The sequence below is a fragment of the Chrysemys picta genome, chromosome 5, assembly GCF_011386835.1.
Source record: "Chrysemys picta bellii isolate R12L10 chromosome 5, ASM1138683v2, whole genome shotgun sequence".
Taxonomy (NCBI): domain Eukaryota; kingdom Metazoa; phylum Chordata; order Testudines; family Emydidae; genus Chrysemys; species Chrysemys picta.
The window spans coordinates 97,471,879-97,490,081 of record NC_088795.1 but is presented as its reverse complement, the minus strand read 5'-3'; the positions used below and the strand labels follow the sequence as shown (position 1 = coordinate 97,490,081).

At 41.7% G+C, this 18,203-nt stretch overlaps 1 protein-coding gene across 7 annotated transcripts in view; it reads right to left on the bottom strand.

The window, feature by feature from the left end:
• The window catches only part of ATP8A1 (ATPase phospholipid transporting 8A1), a 267,308-nt gene that overhangs the window by 124,242 nt on the left and 124,863 nt on the right, over positions 1 to 18,203 (bottom strand). For all 7 annotated transcript variants that reach the window (XM_042841789.2, XM_005300615.5, XM_008170556.4 and 4 more), the window contains 4 exons: positions 16,912 to 16,984; positions 13,337 to 13,442; positions 10,766 to 10,848; positions 10,544 to 10,593 (listed from right to left, as the gene is read on the bottom strand). In XM_042841789.2, coding sequence (XP_042697723.1) covers positions 10,544 to 10,593; positions 10,766 to 10,848; positions 13,337 to 13,442; positions 16,912 to 16,984 — 312 coding nt within the window. The remainder of the gene's footprint in view (positions 1 to 10,543; positions 10,594 to 10,765; positions 10,849 to 13,336; positions 13,443 to 16,911; positions 16,985 to 18,203) is intronic.

The window sequence follows — 18,203 nt, the reverse complement described above, 5'->3', positions numbered from 1 at the left end:
CAGTTCCCTCATTAATCCAGAATCCTAGATAAGGAGGTCTCAGAACATAATGAAGATGGAGAGATCCGCATAGACAACAGTATCTCTGAGAACCACAGGCCTTGTCCTGTTAAGGTAGTTTAACAAAACCCTTGAAATGTCCAACGTGTGGAGTTTCTGATCTCTCAGGAAGGAGTGGGGTTTTGGAAAGAAAACAGGTAAATCAATAGATTGGTTCAAATTAAAGTCTGACAGAGCAGTGGGAACAGATTTGGGGTGAGGTCTTACCACCATCTTATCTTTGTGGAATGTTGCATAAATTGGGTCTGCCATGAAAGCTTGGAGTTCATTAACCTTCCTGGCTGATGTAACTGTGACTAAAAAGCCCGTCTTAAAAGTAAGGAGGTTTAAAGAGCATTCAGAAAGAGGAATGAAAGGGGGAACTATTAAATTTCTAAGGACAATGTTAAGATCCCATATCAGAAGGGATTCCCTAAAGTATGCAATAACCCCTTTAGAAATCTGGGTACTATGGGGTATAAAAACTGAGTATAACACTACTACTGGGTGGTATACTGAGATCACTGCAATGCAGATTTTCATGGAACTGAAAGAGAGTCAAGAGTGTTTCAGATTCAGAATATAGTTAAATATTTTTGCTATGAGGGTCTTCAACGAGTCAAGGTTGTGTTGGGCTGCACACATCTGAAAATATTTTCCATTTAGAGGAGTAATTTTCCATTTGGAAAGCTTTTTACTTAGCAAAAGGCACCCTTATACTTGTAGAGAACAATCTCTGTCAGTAGCACTAAACCAATCAACATCCAGGCTGCCAGATGTAGTGACTTTGGGTCTGAATTAAGTTTTGGCCTTTTGTTCTGTGATAGTATGTTTGGAGAACCAAATTGGTATGGGAGGCTGGACAGACATTTTGAGGAGATCTGTTAGCCTGAATTGTCTCAGCCAGTATGAAGCTATCAGGATTTGGAATTGATGGAAATATGTACATGAAATCTTGATCCCACAGTAAGGAAAGCATCTTGTAATGATCCCAGACTCATGCCACCCATGTCATGACCCTACAGGTCTTGAACTTGAGTCCACATGGTTCCCAGTTGACTGTTGCCTCCCTGCTCTTACCCAGTGGCTCACTACTAACTGACTAAATAGGCTTTATCTACACTAATGCTGTAATTGATCTAAGTTACGCTAGTTAAGTTGTGTAACTTAAGCCAACGTAACTAACCGACTTAAAAGCTGTGTCTATACCATGCTATGTCAATGGGAGAGCTTTGAGGTGGAGTACTGAAGTCGACAGGATAGTGCTTTGCCATCGACTTAGCGTGTTTTCACCAGACCCACTAAATCAATGAAGCTGCATCAATGGCAGTGATGTCGATTTAGCTGGGTAGTGAAGACAGGCACTGAGTGCAGAGATCATGAAACCTGAAGTTACATCAGGAAGGCCTCCCCTGGGCCCTGATTGGAGGAGCAACATTGGGACATCTGATTTGTCAGCGCTTCCTATTTAAACCCAAAGAAAGGCACAAAAAGTTGTCTGCACAACTGGGCTCTAACTGGCCCCTTGCTCAGCCCTACAGACTCTGATCTGCCTAATTCCTAGTATCCTGACCTTGGCCTGACTCTTGGTGACCCAAATAGTATCTGACCCCATCCAAATTAGTTCATCTGACTCCTGCCCTGATTCCTGGTAACCTGAACATGATCCTCCTGAAACAGGTCACAAACTATCAGAGCTGGCCCCCAATGTCCCAGCCCTAACACTCCTCCCTGAACCAGATCGCTAACCACTGGACCCAACTGCCTACGTCCTGGCCCAGACACCCATGAACAAAACGTTGTACATTTCATGTTGTCTTTTGGGGCAAACAAATCTATGATGAGATTGGTTTGATGAATCTATGATGAAATATTGGTTTGATGATGACACAGACAATTTGTGATTGGTGATGGATTGTCTCCTTAGGCAGTCTGGCAGATTGTTGCTGACTCCTGGAGGATGAAGAGAAATTGGGGTTATCCCATGTTGCTGACACCTTGTTCATAATGTGATTAATTCTTGACATAGGGGTGATGCACAGGTGCCTCCTTGCTTGTTTATAGAGTACACTGCAAATTGAGTTATCTTAATAATTTGCACTGTAGAATTCTGCAGAACAGAATGGAACGCTATGTAAGCTAATGTGACCACTCATATTTCTAGGACATTTACTTGAAGAATCAAGTCCTTTTAAGATGAAGTCCATTGTATCTGCAGGTGGTCCAGGTGTTTACCACAACCTGTTTCTGTTGTATCTGTGATCAACATCTTTTCAGGTGGATGTATGGAGAAGTGCACCTCTATTCAAACATTCCTGGAGTGTTACTACCAGCTCAGTGCAGACAGGTTGTGTGCTGAGATCACAATTCACATGTTAATTTGATGTCTTGTATGATGATACACTGATCTTAGCCAGCCTTGTCATGGATGTGGGTGAAGTTTGGCTAGTGGCATCACATACACATAAACTGACATGTTGCCCACAAGTATGAGGCAGTTTCTGACTATATTTGTAGCATATGATTTGATACTGGTGACTATAGCTTGAAGGAAAAGAACTCTGACTCCAAATTAACAAAAACATACCTCTCAGAAGACTATGTGGGCTCCTATTAATTCTATAGTTTGTGATGAGATGAGACCTTTTTTTCATAATTCTCCATGAATCTCGGCTGTCTGAATAGGTGAAAAATATAGTTCAGGGCTGTGGTGACTTCCTGATGAGATCTGCCTTTGATCAGACAATAGTCTAGATATGGATAATCCTTAATGCCTAATCTCCTCAGATGTGCTGCTACAACAGCTAGATATTTTGTAAAGCCTCTCAGTGCTGTGGCGAGACCACATGGTAGCACTCTGTATTAGTAGTGATTAGGCCCCCTTGTGAACCACAGGTACTTCCTGTGGACTGACTGGCTGGAAATAAGGAAGTATGCATCTTGTAGCCTGAGAGCCATGAACCAGTCTTGAGCCTGAAGGGAAGGGATGGTGGAGGCAATTGTTATCATCCTGAATCTGCGATAGTGTGTATATTTGTTCAGGTGTCTCAGGTCTAGGACAGGACAAATATCCCCATTTTTCTTTGGGATACAGAAATACCAGGAGTAAAATTCTCTTCTCTTGTACTCCAGAGGTACCTCTTCCATGCCTAGAAGTAGTACAGAAGCCACCTCTTCCTTTAGCTATTTTTTGTGAGGTTACCTGAAGAGGGATTGGGAAGGACAATGAGTGTGTATGTGTGAGGGGGTGGGGGTTCCTAGGATAAGGAATGAAATTAGATGGAATAGCCATGGGAGGGAGACTACTTCTAGCACTTAAATGTCTTTATCATAGGTCATGACTGATCGAAGAAAGCAACATGGCACCCAAAAGGCAGGGCTGGGTCCTGAGTAGCTCAAGCATGGCTCTCGACCCTTGCATCAAACCTGCTGCCTGGAAGCAGGTGTAGAATAGCCCCTGGTCAAGGAAGATAGCCTCCTCCAAGAAAACTTTGGCTTTTTCCTGTGCAAGTATCAGAAATCTGTGATGGGGGTACGTAGGTGTCTTCTGCCTCGATTGCCTCTGATAGCTAAATGGCACATAGTTTGGGGCTGAAATGTAGATGCCCAAGGAATGAAGCAGTGCTCTGGAATCTCTGAGGGAGTGCAGTGTGTCATCCATATAAACACTGAATAAGTCTGCGGCCTCAAGGGGCAAATCCTTCATTGTGCTTTGCACTTCTCTTGGAATGCCAGAGGCGTGAAGCCATGAAGTTCTGTGCATGGTCATAGTGATGACCATGAACAAAGTTGCAGTGATGCTGATGAATAAGTCTTTCTTCCAAATAAATCTAATTTTTTTGGAGTCTTTGCCTTTGGGGTGCTCTTAATCTGTCTGAACTTTTCATAAACTGTAGAATGTATGTAAAACTGTTCAAACCCCTTTTGGGGTATACAACATTTTTTTTTCTGCTCCCTTAGCCAGAAGAGGCAGTTTAGTTGGTGTCTGCCACAGGGTTTTAGCTTGATATAAGACAGGGGTTCTCCAACTTCATTGCACAATGACCCCTTCTGACAACAAAAATTACTACATGACCCCAGAAGGGGGGGACCAAACCCTGAGCTGTCCCAAGTACCACCACCCTGGGTGGGAGCAAAGCTGAAGACCAATGGCTTCAGCTAGGGGGCCTGTAATTTGAGCTCTGCCACTCAGGGCTGAAGCCCTTGGGCTTTGGCTTCAGTCCTGAGCGGAGGGGCTCGGGCTTTGGCTCTGGGCGGTGGGGCCAGGCTTCAGCTTTGGCTCCCAGCAAGTCTAACACCAGCCCTGGTGACCCCATTAAAATAGGGTTGGGGCCCACTTTGAGAACCGCTGATAAGAAGCCCTTATAGATAAGGAGCATTACACTCGCAGGTACTAATGAGCTTAGTTGGAGAGCAGCTCCTGAAATGTTCTAAAGTCATCAGGTGCCAGTACCAGACCTGAAAACACTACTTCATCAGGAGAGGATGATAACAGGTCTCTGAGAGATGAAAGACCATAGAATATCAGGGTTGGAAGGGACCTCAGGAGGTCATCTAGTCCAACCCCCTGCTCAAAGCAGGACCAATCCCCAGACAGATTTTTACCCCAGTTCCCTAAATGGCCCCCTCAAGGATTGAACTCACAACCCTGGGTTTAGCAGGCCAATGCGCAGGCCAATGCTCAAACCACTGAGCTATCCCCCCCAATGTTACTCCTGAGACTCTAGTACTTGTCCCTCCTCTTCCAGCTGCTCCTGTTCTTCCCTGTTTGCAGCCAGGCATCTGGCAATATATGCAAAAGGGGATTGAGACCTTCTGCACTTCCTTGAAAGATAAGGATTTCAACTCTTGGGTGCCCTGGAAGGAGGTTACCACTATGCCCAGTAGGAACCTTACTTTAGGCATCCAGTTTTGAAAATTACAAACAAACAAAACAGTTAGTGAATGAGACGTCCAACCTTGCTTGCACTGCTAAGCCCTAGCTGGAAGATATTGGCTGGCTTTAGTCCAGGATGAGAAAGGGAGGGAGAGAGCATCCATTTTTCAGTTCACCCAACTTATAAGAGCAGCCCCACACTGAAGATAATACTCAAAACGAGGGTCTCATTTAGATGCATGCAGGGCCGGCTCTGGCTTTTTTGCTGCCCCAGGCAAAAAAGCCGCCGGCTGCGCCCCCCCCTTCCCCCGTGGTGGGGGGGGGAGGGCGGCCGGAGCCCCGGCGGCGAGCCCTGGCGGGGGCTCCGCTCTCCCCCCAGCGGCCGGAGCCCTGGGAGGAGGGCGGTGAGCCCCGGCGGGGGCTCCGCTCTCCCCCCGGCGGCCAGAGCACGGGGGCAGGGCGGCGAGAGGGCGGCGAGCCCCAGCCAGGGCTCGCCGCTCTCCCCCCGGCGGCCGGGGGGAGGGCGCCAGGGGGGGAGGGCGGCCAGAGCGCCGGGGGGAGGGCGGCGAGCCCGGCTGTGGCCCCGCTCTCCCCGGGGGCCGGAGCGCCGCGCTGCCCCCCTCCAGGTGCCGCCCCAAGCACAAGCTTGGTGGGCTGGTGCCTGGAGCTGGCCCTGGATGCATGTTTTGGGATAAAAATGAGGTAGGAACTGTATACGCATCACCCTACTACCCCCTTCATTCCCCTCTAAGCTAACCAAGTTCATTTTAGTAGGGTTACCATATCTCATAAATAAAAAAAAGAGGACCCTCCACGGGCCCTGGCCCCGCCCATTTCCCCACGCCTAGCCCCACCCCAACTCCGCCCCTTCCCCACCCTAACTCTGCCCCCTCCTCCCTCCCACTCCCAGCCAGGGGGAAAGGGCTGCCCCAGTGCTACCGGCTTCAGGGTTTGCCGGGCAGCCCCCAGACCCTGCGCCCCCAGCCGGCGCTTCCCCAGCGCAGCTGGAGCCCGGGAGGGGAAGCGCCCAGCCGGGGGCGCAGGGTCTGGAGGCTGCCCGGCAAACCGTGAAGCCGGTAGCGCTCAGGCTTTGGGCAGCCCCTATGCCTCCGGACCCTGCGCCCCCAGCCGGGCACTTCCCCTCCCGGGCTCCGGCGGCGCAGGGTCCGGAGGCACGGGGCTGCCCAAAGCCGGTAGCGCTCGGGCAGCCCGGCTCTTAAACAGAGCCGAAGAGTCGGGGAGGAGCAGAGCCGCCATTTTCCCGGACATGTTCGGCTTTTTGGCAAATCCCACCGGACGGGGGTTTGACTGCCGAAAAGCCGGACATGTCCGGGAAAAAGAGGACGTATGGTAACCCTAATTTTAGGCCTGTCCCTGGAATAGCTACTGTACTGGCTGAACTCAACATGCATTTCAGCTATAATTTATATAATCACTAAGACTCTCAGTCTCCATGAAAACTGTGGAACTATCCCCAGCTGTTTTTAGCCTCAACTCAATACATCCGAGCAAACTTTGTATTTGGATGTGAGCAAGTATGATATAAACCACTTTTGTGATGATCAGATAAGATCCTCCTAAGTGAAGTCAGGTTATTCTCCCCACACTGTGTTATTATTAGTCTATCATAGGAATTTGATTACCCTAAGGGGGTTCCAGCCACTGAACCACACTGTCACCAGTTTACTGGAATATTGTAGTTATCTTTTCTCCATATACATTCCTCATAGTGAATAATGTGTAACTAATGGTGGAGCAACAGCAGCAAAAAACCTATTCCAAAATAGACCAATTGCAGCATAAGGAAATAAACTGGAAAAAAAAATCACTTTTCTCCTCTGCCATAATTTCAGCAGAAGTCTTGTTCTGCTGAACAACTCGTAGTGGCAGGCATTCTGGTGAATTTGGTTAATGTCACTGCTTTTGTCACTGTTAAGGAGAAATGGCTTAAATTTTCCCAACAATTTTTTAAATTAAAAATGGCCTTTCAAAATTGAAACTTTTCATGAAAAATTTAACTTTTGTTTTTCAAATTTTTTAGAAAAATATGGAAACAAATGTAGACTGTTTTTGTTTTGGAAAATTATTTTTATTTTTCCATTTATTTCTCCTTTTCCTTTTTTGTTTAGTTTTCTGTTTTACCACTGTGTATCTTTTTATTAGTCAGATTAATCATACTTTTTTCATAGTTCTCTGACAGGAGTATAACTACTCATGGAGTCTGCAATCATATACTTTGCCCAATCTCTCACAGAAGGGGGGACACACATCTTGTTCTTTGGTCTTGATCCTGCACCAATCAAGTCAATTGGAGCTTTGCTACTGACTTCAATGAGCACAGGAGTAAAGCCTCTAGTAAGGGAGCAAAGCTGGGAGTATTCAGACTGGGACACTGTTTTCAGATATAACACTGTCTTTTCTCTTTGAAATTGTTTTATCACATACTGTTCTATTAGTTTATTGCTGGCAGTGTATGCTTCACCATGTGGAGGGAGAGTGCTTTTGAAAGCTGAGGACTGTTTCCACACCCAACTGCATGGACATGTGGGCCAGTGGTTAAAGCATTGAATATATATCCATTGCTTCACACTGTCAGCATTAGCAGCAACTCACTCATTTGATAACATGCCTTGCTGTGCACCTGTGAATGAAGAAACATGCATTAAAAGTACCTTGGAACAACTGAAACATGTCACAGAGGAGCAGCTGATGTCCCCTCACTGTCACCTGGTTTTGTGGCCTCTGACAATGTTGTAAAAATTAGAATAGCATTGCATAATAAAAAGGCAGAAGAATCCTGGAATCTTTTACACTGAAAGCATGTGTCTACCACAAGAGCTAAAGGACTAAGCCAACAGGACTTCTGATGCTCCACAAAATTCTGTTGCTTCAGGGGTGACTGAATCACACCGTGGTATTGTGGATTACCAACGATCCCCATCAGAAGAAGCTAATCCGAACAGCCTGAGGTCCACAGCCATTCAAATATTCATATGCTGGCAGGGTTGAAAATCATATCCACAGCACTGAATACAATATAATAAAAACTTATGCTTCCTAATAGGCATATACCTTATGATTAGCACAATTTTCGCACTCAACAAAACTATGCACTGTAACTTTAACTCTGCCTTCCTCAACTGGCCCTTTTCTACATACCTCATTACCGACTATCCCTTTCAAACAATTAGTTGTGGATGTTTGGTGTGGCAGTGTGTTGTACCTGAATAGAGGTAAAACAGAACCCTTTATTCAGCTTATGCTGGAAGGCAGCAAGGGGTTGCAAAAGTTACATCTACATAGGATCAGGTGCCTATCTTTCAAGAAAACAAAGCCACTTACAGTATCTGTAATTCTTGTTCTCAGAAAGTATAAAGTTGTAATAGATTACTTCTCTTAGGATGCATGCTCCTCTCACAGACATGTTGGGAAGGCTCATAGCTCAAAATTCTGAAGTTGTTGGATCCAACAGGGAACATTTTGCACTTCTGCTGTGGAATAATAGTGACCCCTAGTGCCTCCAGTAAGTCTAAGCAAATATTAAAGAACTGGAAAATAAAATAGATACAAAACTCTGAATCCTGAGTTAAGTGGGTGGATGCGTGTGTGGTAAGCTACTGTAACTTATTTCCTCAGAGAATAAGATTCACAGGTAAGTAGTTTTCATTTATCCCCAAAGTACAAGAGGTATTTAATAACCATTCCTGGCAATTCACAAGGTTTAAAAATATTTATAAAGCCTGTAAAACAGGTAAAGATGAACAGGAAAAAAAAGAAGGGAAACCTGTACTCCCATTCTATATAAATACTGCACATTGCTATAACTGTCAAGCGAGCTGCAAAGGCACTTTTTGCCACATACCTATTAACTTCTCACAACAAAAATGAAGGTTATATATAGAATCAATAGAGGATGAAGTAACTTGCTCAGTCATTTTGTTTCTTTCCTCATCTATGCTCCAGTCAACTATATTTTGTAACTTTTCATCTTTTTCAGTGTCCCTGTTTTACCTCCCACTAGTTTTCTATGCATTTTCTCCTTTTAAAATATCATTATTTCTCTTCTCAAACCATCTTCTTCAATGTGTTTCTTTTCCAGTTGGGCTAGGCTCCCTTACCTGATTTTTGTTTAGTATTTTCTCACTTTGTTCTTCTACCAGTTTCTCTCCTTTATTCCTCCTTTCACCAGTTCCCTCTTCCTTATGCCCATTCTTCTCTGGTTTTCACTTCAATAGGCCTCATTCTTCTTCAATTCCCTTTCCTGCAATCCTCTTCCTCTTCTTAGAGGCAACTTTCCCTGACACCTCCTTTGGTCTTTTCACCATTCCAGGCCTCCAAAGTCACACTTGAGTTCTACCCTCTCTGGTCCTTCTCCTTAATCAAATCAATCATAGCTCCCTCCAGTGCAAGTCCTCGATGTACCGGTATGTGTGTGTCTCTCTCTCTCCTTTCCCTTTTTCCTCCAGGTCTATCTGAGGTCATTATAATGCTTCCTCCCCTTATAAAACTCCTCCTCACCCTGTCAGGGTGAGCAATCAGACAATTCGCATGATATAAGTTAAGCACATGCTTAAGCCTTTGTAAAAACAGGTCCTCAATGAGGAAAGGGTTTCATATCCTGAGTACTTTCACATAGCATATTCCATATATAGATACACTTTACAAATAAAATTGCACCTAACTTCCTAATGCACACATGCACAACTCCAGCAGAACATTGACAGATCACTTACTGAATGGAAAATTCTATGTATTTTATATACACACTACCAATGGAACAATGGTATACCATCAGTTTACAAAAAGGCAGTGGCCAGATTTTTAAAAGGTATTTAGGAGTTGCTGCACTCAGCATTGCAATGAAGTTAGGACCTAACTCTCATTTTCAAAAGTGATTTAGACACTTAGAAGCCACTACCTAAATCACTTTTGAAAATGAGATTTAGCTCCTAAAAACAGTTAGGCATCACAATATTGAGCGCAGCAATACCTAAATACCTTTACAAATTTGGGCCAGTGTATTTTGCATGAAGTACTTTAAAAAATCATAACTCAGCCAAATTAAAATCACTTTTCACTGTTCCACAAGAAAAAAATTGCAGCAGGGGACAACATCCTTTGCCAAATTTCAAGCTTTTTTATCACTCTGACTGAGGTGATGGAGCTTAAAAAAGAAAAGAAAATCATTTTTAAAAAATGACACGTGTATTTTTCCCACTCTTTTTCTATTTCTACAAATTTTTCCTCAAGTTCCAAGAAAATTTACTTCCAAAATGAAAACAGAAGTGTCAAATTTCAGCTGGGAAGGGAGACATTTTATAAAACTATTCCTCTGAATATGACCTTTTACAATGTAAAGGCAACTACAACCTCCTTATCTATAAGTATTGCTACATGCTCTGCCTATAATGCGAGAATATATACTATAGAGCTAAAGCACAGTATATATTATAAAGTTTCCAAATAAAGTACAAAACCCTCAGTCTTTTTCAAGTCTGAACATATGCTATCTCTATATTAAACCCACTAATTTATCCATAAAGGAAAAATTCAGCAGAGTATATATGCACCAAAATGACACTTTAAAAAATATAAAACAAAACATGTCAAATGCTTATTTTGCTTTACCTTGTAAATTCCAGCACATTTAGCAATTCATATCTTTCCTCATGGCCAAGCTGGAAAAAAAGACATATTTTTGTTAGTGAGATTTAAGCTTTAAAAATAAATAAATAGACTAGGAACTACTTTTCGGCATAAACCTACCGGACTAAATTGTATTAAATATGTAAACTAATACCAATGCCAAAATATTAATAATACATAGTAACATAATTTTAATGTACTTACAGAATCTATAATTACTGAGTCAGGTGTCCTTCCAGTGAATACAAAACGAAGATGCTTGGCTGCTCTGACCAATGCTCCTTCATCTGCAACAAACCAATTTCCATTGTTTTTTTTATAGATTGAGAAACTATCAAGAAAAAGAATTTTCAAGTTTTAAATACCTTTTAAATATTGTAGAATAAATAACACAGAGACAGGCAGATTTGTACCTGTTCAAATTTTCCAATTATTCTTTTATCTGCTCCTCATCAATAAATAAATACATTTAGAAGGTCTTCCTTCTTCACTGCTCAAATTTTCTTTGTTTATTATTCTTGAAAAAAGTTCAGTATCTCAGCTATTTCTGAGTCATTGTAAATTACGCTCATTTAACAGCAGTCCTACTGTACTTTCCTCCCTTTCTTTTTCATTTTATATATTTGTAGAATCCCTTATTACCTTTGACTAGCATTAATTCTTTTTGCTTTTCTGACACCCTTATTTTTTCCTCCTCAAACCATAACTGACTCTAAAAATTCTTGTTTAGGTGCCTCTTGGGTTTCCCATTTTGAGTACAGGTTTTCTCTTTTTCTCACATATTTGAGTAGCCTCTACTGGCATCACACTGGCCAATTCCTATTAATTGTCGTCTTCTTTTCAGAGGATCTGTAGTCTGTTCCTACTTAATTATAGTGCTTTTCAAGATTTCTTACTGAATTTGAAAACTTTCCTCCACCGAACCCTACTCACTAAATTTCTTGTTTCCTCCAAAATTTGCTTTACTGAAATTTAAATCCAACATTGGGACAATGCTGCAATTCTGTGATCCCATTCCTTACTACTATATAAGGAGTGAAAGTATTATTATTCATTTACATTTATAAAACTGAAGTAGCTCATAGTCAATATTTCTAAACTTCCCTAATCTCGCATTCTCTGGAAAGTTGTCCCCTTTTGGTGTTTTAGTTTCATACAAGAAATTGACACTACCAGTCTACCTGTGCTGGAGTCCTCTTGCCTCTTAGAAGGCCCACTGAAAACATGAGACTACTTTTTGCTGGGTACACCTTAGAAGTTGATCCATTAACTGCTGCACTGCTTCAAAGGAGGCAACAAAACACATCAGAGGTAGCACAGGAGAAAATATTTTCATTTCATAGGGGAATTATTTTCCTTTAGGTTGAAAGAGCAACCTCCAAAGAGAAATAATAACCAAAGCCATAGCTGAAAATTTTACCCGGTATCTAAGGGTATGTCTACACTGCATCTGGAAGTGAGCCACCCCATTACCTATTGTTAATTTAATCCATTTTAACTTTTAACTTCAGTGTGCAAATCACTGAATCATAGAATCACAGAACTGGAAGGGACCTCAAGAGGTCAGCTAGTCCAGTCCCCTGCACTCATGGCAGAACATGGTTGTGAAATCTCCATCATTGGAAATTTGTAAGAGCAGGTTAGACAGACACCTGTCTAACCTGCTCTTACAAATTTCCAATGATGGAGATTTCACAACCTCCCTAGGCAATTTATTCCAGCGCCTAACCACCCCGACAGAGTAGAGTGGAAGAATTACTTCTCGTATCTTGTTTACAACCCTCCTGCTAATATATCCCAGAAGGATGTTCGCTTTTTTTTGCAACAGCGTTAGACTGTTGACTCAGTGAGTCGCTTTTCTGCTGCTCAAGCTGATGAGCCATAGCACTGATATAAAAATGTCAGTCTTCTGCTTCAAGACTGGCACTTATTTAAAGAGCCATAATAGCATAGTATGTAAGAAAATACACAGGTAATAAAATACACAGGTGAGTAATAAGACTATATACATATCACATGTTCTTTATTACATCACAATGAATCAGAAAATGATGTCTATATGAGGCCTAGAAAAATGGGACCTCAAATCTGACTGGCGGGCCTAAGTACTGTTTTAATACAAATAAATAACAAATATATTTCATTAAAAACTTTGTCATACAAAATGTTCATACTGATTTTTGCAAGAATCTATTTGAAAAAAAATGTATGAAGTGTGGTTTACTGGTGTTTTAAATATTGTCTTTTCTTGTTCTGTGTTGATGTTTTGGCTGATCATCAGAATCGTTGTCCTACTTAAGAGGTTTTATTTTCCTTCCTGATGATTACTACATAGTGTTATTTTCATTTGTGATACTTTGTTAAGTCAATGCCATTGTTATGAAGCATCAGAGAGGAGAGCCATAAACAGGGGTGTTAGCTTGTCTAACTGAACACATGCCGTTGAATTTTATTTGTATTACTCAACCCATTCAACTTTTCACAACACAGCAATTTAGGTGTTGCAATGTAGATAACAAACCACCCTTTATTATTGTATAGGCTATGTGACATCTACAAATCCTCTCTAAGACATGGATTGGAAAAAAATCTAAAACAGTGTCTTTTATAGAAATAAAATGTATGAGACAGATCTTAAATATCACTACTTTTGCACATTTATTTAAATTTCTGGGCAAGGGGTAGATGTAGGGGTAATTCATCAAGTTCTGAATTAACAATCTTGTTGAGTGGATTGAATATTTTACAATTTATATATAATTAGTTAGCTCTTACCTGGAGATGCTGCTTGATATATAATCTTATCACCTTCTCTTTCTGGAACAGCTGTATGACACACTGCCATCATTGTTAGAAACTCGCAAATTATAGGTGCAGTTGGCTAATCCAAAAACAGGGTAAAAAGTAACAATTAATATGTGCACTATTAAAATGTGTTAGTACATATTGGCAAATATTAATTCAGGGGAAAATCTCCTTTCCTGATTACAAGAATATGCATTTTTAAAATTTCCACATTCTTTTGGTTGATGACATTGTACATAAACCATTTTCAACATTCACCTGATTTGCTTCAAGTACATTCCAACCGCTGCTATACTTTCCTTTTGTATAGTCGGTGCAGATATTGATGCCTATAGTTAAGGCTGCCCAAGTGTAATGGGGTGTTCACCTCACACTAGCCTAGAAGAGGTCAATGAGGCTGAGAAGGGGCCAATTAACTGGATAGAGGAAGGAAATTATGTAACCTCAGTAACCCCTGAATGAAGATGGAGCCCAGCTGAGAAAGAACAGACAGGGCTAGTATAAAGCCAGGAAGCTGAAAGCAGAAAGGAAAAGGGGCTGTAGTAAGGGAGCCAATAACCGCTCTGGACATCACAAAGGGATGTAAGTAAACCTAAAGGGAGAGGGTGCAGGAAAAGGCTCAGGGAAATGGAAGCAAGGCTTAAGACACTGCAGGCTTTGGCTGCTGATTAGAGGGTTCCTGAGCTGGAACCCAGAGTAGAGGATGGGCTTGGGTTCCCCTATCGGCCACTTGGGAAGTGGCACTATCTGGGCAGTGAATGGGAAGACTACCTGAGACAGTTTGTATGGAAAGACTATGATACCCCCGAAGTGGGAAAAACACATAGTGACCTATCCGAAGGGCCAAGTCATGAGAGAGCAACTTAAGTCAGAGAGAGAGAGAGAGAGAGAGAGAGAGAGAGGCGGCAGGACTTACAATGAGCAACAGAAGGTGATGTCAGACCTGAAAAGAGCTAATTCCCAGAGCAGCCAGGAGGAGTTGCCGTAGCAAAGCGTGAACCCTGTGACACCAATACTTTCCATAATACAACACTGTGATCAGTTGTTTATAATTTTCCCTATCCATGCCATATCTAATTCAGACTGATTTACTTTGGAAATTTTCTGCAAAAATGGTTCAGCCATTTCTCAGAACAAGCTTAGGAAAAAAGTTTTTTTTCCCCAAATTAACAAAATTCATGCAAATGTTTTGTTGAGACGCTCGAATACCTCCATACATTGAAGATGGGACTTGAAATTCGGCCACTTAGTGTCAGGTACTAAAACATTTACATCAATTAACAGCTCAACTGGAAATGTACATAAATCATGTAACTAGACACATTAGATATTGACAAAAGTTTAATGGCATACTAAAATGTTTTATTCAGTAATGCGTGGATGGTTAACATGTATTGTGAAGTGAATTCTCTTTTAATATTGTCTGCACACAATATTTTTTATTTTACTGTGGCACTATCACTGCCCATGCTGTACTTTTTCTGTGGGCATATGATTTCAGGTTCCAGTCCAGTCAATTCAACACCTTTCCTGAACACTTTAAAGAAATAGCTGCTGCATTTTCTGTTAAAACTTGTACCCAATCCCACACAAAGGGCAGACTGAAGCAAAGTCATTCAGATGGCTTTTAGTGCGACAGTCTAAACAAAAATAATTAATTTTTTTTTTTTACTCAGCACTTATATAGTTCATCTGTAGATCTCAAAGCACTTCAAATTGACAACAGGAAATCACCAATTTTAGAGATCCCCAAACACTTGCCAAAAACAATCATTTCCCAAAAGAATTCCTAAGACTTGGAGTTGCCAATATTGAAAGTCACTTAGGGAAGATTCTTGTACTACTACAAATGAGAAACACAGAATTCTACTAAAAGTGAGGCACTTCAGCTGTAAAAAGAACAATTCCCACTATACTGTATAGAATGATAAAACTGACAAAATGACAATTCAAGAAATAGTATTGAAGAAGGAATGGTATAACTATATGGTAAGTCACCAATCTCCGAAACCGCTTAAGTTTCACTTTCAAAATGGGATGGCTCCTGTCCTTCTTAGATTCAGAGCCCTGAATTCCTCTAGGAAAGAGGCACATATTTACTAGTTTCTGTTATAAGACCTGATCCAACAGAACACTTGAGCATGTGGTTAACTTTAAAAGTCCGTGAGTTGTTCTACTGAAGAAAATTTATATACCATCTCTCCCTCCAAGTATCATAAGGTAGGAAGGACTGCTACCCCGAAGACCCAAAAGAATACTACTCCAGGAGCCAAACAAAAACAAATATTATTCTAAGAGGAGAACAAAAGAAATGCTATAAAAACTAAGAATAACTAACTAATAGCTTATCTACATGGAGTCTTAGTGTACACTAGAACTGGAAGGTGTAAATTCCAGTTTGAGGAGACATATCCATGCTATCTCTGATCAAGCTAGCAAGCTAAAAACAGAAGTGTAGCCATGACAACAAAAGGGACAGCACGGGCTAGCTGCTCTGGTACAGACTTAGGGTGGCTAGCCCCTGCTGCGGTAGTGGCAGCGGCTATGCTTCTATTGTTAAGAGTGCTAGTTCCATCCGAATTAGTCCACGTATATCTCCTCAAACTGGAATTTACATCTTCCAACACTTGTGTAGACATACTTTTAGTTCAGGGTAAGCCAGAGTATGACTCTACAACGCACTAGCTTGCCATGAACTAACTAGCCAAGTTCACTCTGCTACGAATACTGCTTTGAGGTCATACACTACAGACCTTTTAGGGCATGGCTACACTGGAAACTTCAAAGTCCTCCCGCAGCAGCACTGGTAATCCACCTCCGCGAGGGGATTAGCTCTCAGCGCTCGGAGCCTGTTTACACTAGCGCTTTAAAGCACTTTGACTTGCTGCGCTCAGGAGGGTGATTTTTCACACCCCTGAGCCAGCAAGTCAGAGCGCTATAAAATGTAAGTGTAGCCAAGCCCTTATTGTGCGGTAGCAGGGTCTACATGGCCAGTTGGTGCGTGTCGAGCTAGTGCCAGTAGATTCACATCCCAGTTTGCTACGCACGAAGTCTCTGTGTAGGCAAGTCCTAAGTAATAATGACTATGCTAACATGTAACTATTTACACAAGAAAGGCTGCTAGTGAGCGCGAGGCACCACTAGGACCTCCAACTTTAGTTATGGGCAGTGAGAAGGAACTGAGAATGGGACAGAATGACCACACCCTTTACATCTCCATTTGGAGGCAGGAGGTCACTAAAGGTGCATGCGCCAATCCAATGGATACTCCTCACCAGAAGTCTCCAACTCGAATACACTGGGCACACACTCACCAGCAATGGAATAAATATGTGTACAAGATATCTCAAAGAACAAATTTCCATGGCTAACAAGTACAAAACTTTATCATGAATGGAAAGCTGGGCTATTATTTACACAGAAAATAGGTGGATTTCATATAAGTACAACATTTAATTTCCTTTAAAGGATACTCTCATTTTGTTTTATTGAAATCATTCTTTTCATCTTGTAAAATAACAGAATTTTTTTTCTATATTACTTACATGATTATTTTGGAGATTCTCCAGCAGTGATGGGTCACTAAATGGCTTCTCTTCTCCAGTCTGTGAGCCCTGACTAAGAAAAATGAAGTAGAGAAGTAAGAAGAGAATCATTAGTATTTTCTTAATCATTCATTTGAAAATCACCAATGTCCACACACTAAAGCCAAACAATTTTTTTTCTTTATTTCTAACCACGACATTATAATGTTAACTGACAAATGTGCACATACACAGAGTAACTGAACTGAACCCAATATTTGTTGGATAACTTTGAAATCTGAACAACTCTCTTGATATATAAAATTACAACACAGAGGCCACTAAGAGTTTGGCCACTGGCTTCACTGGATGCTGCAACAGGGACACAGTAAAAATTAATCCCAAATAAAATTATAGGTTCCAATCCTGCATTCTGTTCTCCACAGGAGGCCCCATATGCCCGGGTGGAGTCCCATTGAAGTCACAGGGACTCTGCATAGGTGCAGGGGTTTGCCCACACTGAGCAGATGGCAGGATGAGGCCCCATTGTTTATTTTTGTAAGTGATATTATACTATATTTACTTTTAATAATGAAACATTTGTGAGTGTCCAGCATAAGCTACAAAAAAAGATGCTAAAATACAGCATTTGTATTAGAGTTTAGTTCATCATACACAAGTTTCCAAATGATACCACCATTACAATACACTTATAATATGCCAGAGTTCTCGAATGTGTCCCCTCTAACCTTCATAGTCTCTGTAGTAGAGAAAGAGGCTGAAGCCTGTGGCCTGGTATAAGGCCTGAGACCCGAACAAAAGTCAGGTTATGAGCAAAAGTCAGGCCCTGCTACAAAGCAAACACCTACTTGCAAGTTCACTGACCACTACATGAACTTGGCAAAAACATGGCTGGCATTCCTAAAATACAGGCACTCCTAAGAAGTACTAGGCACAAGGTATTCACATAAACACATTCCAGAAGGGTTGTACAAAAACACCACGATACATGTTATGATACAAATACACTCCCCGTAGATGGCACATGGATGCACTGACCCCTCATGAAGATAAGGTCAGGATGACAGGAAAATGGATGGAGATGTTTTGTTCGAGCCAACAGGTACAAGGTGCAGAGTGGTAACTAACCATGTCAGAAGGGTAATACATAACTTGTTTGCATCCGTGTATAAAAGAGGGGTTACAAAAACTTACAAAAACAGAAGAACCATCTTTGTCTGGCCTAGGGGACAGTGGAAAGTCCTGACGCTCACTGAGCTGGTCCATTCTCAGGGTCATGTGTGTATTAGTGT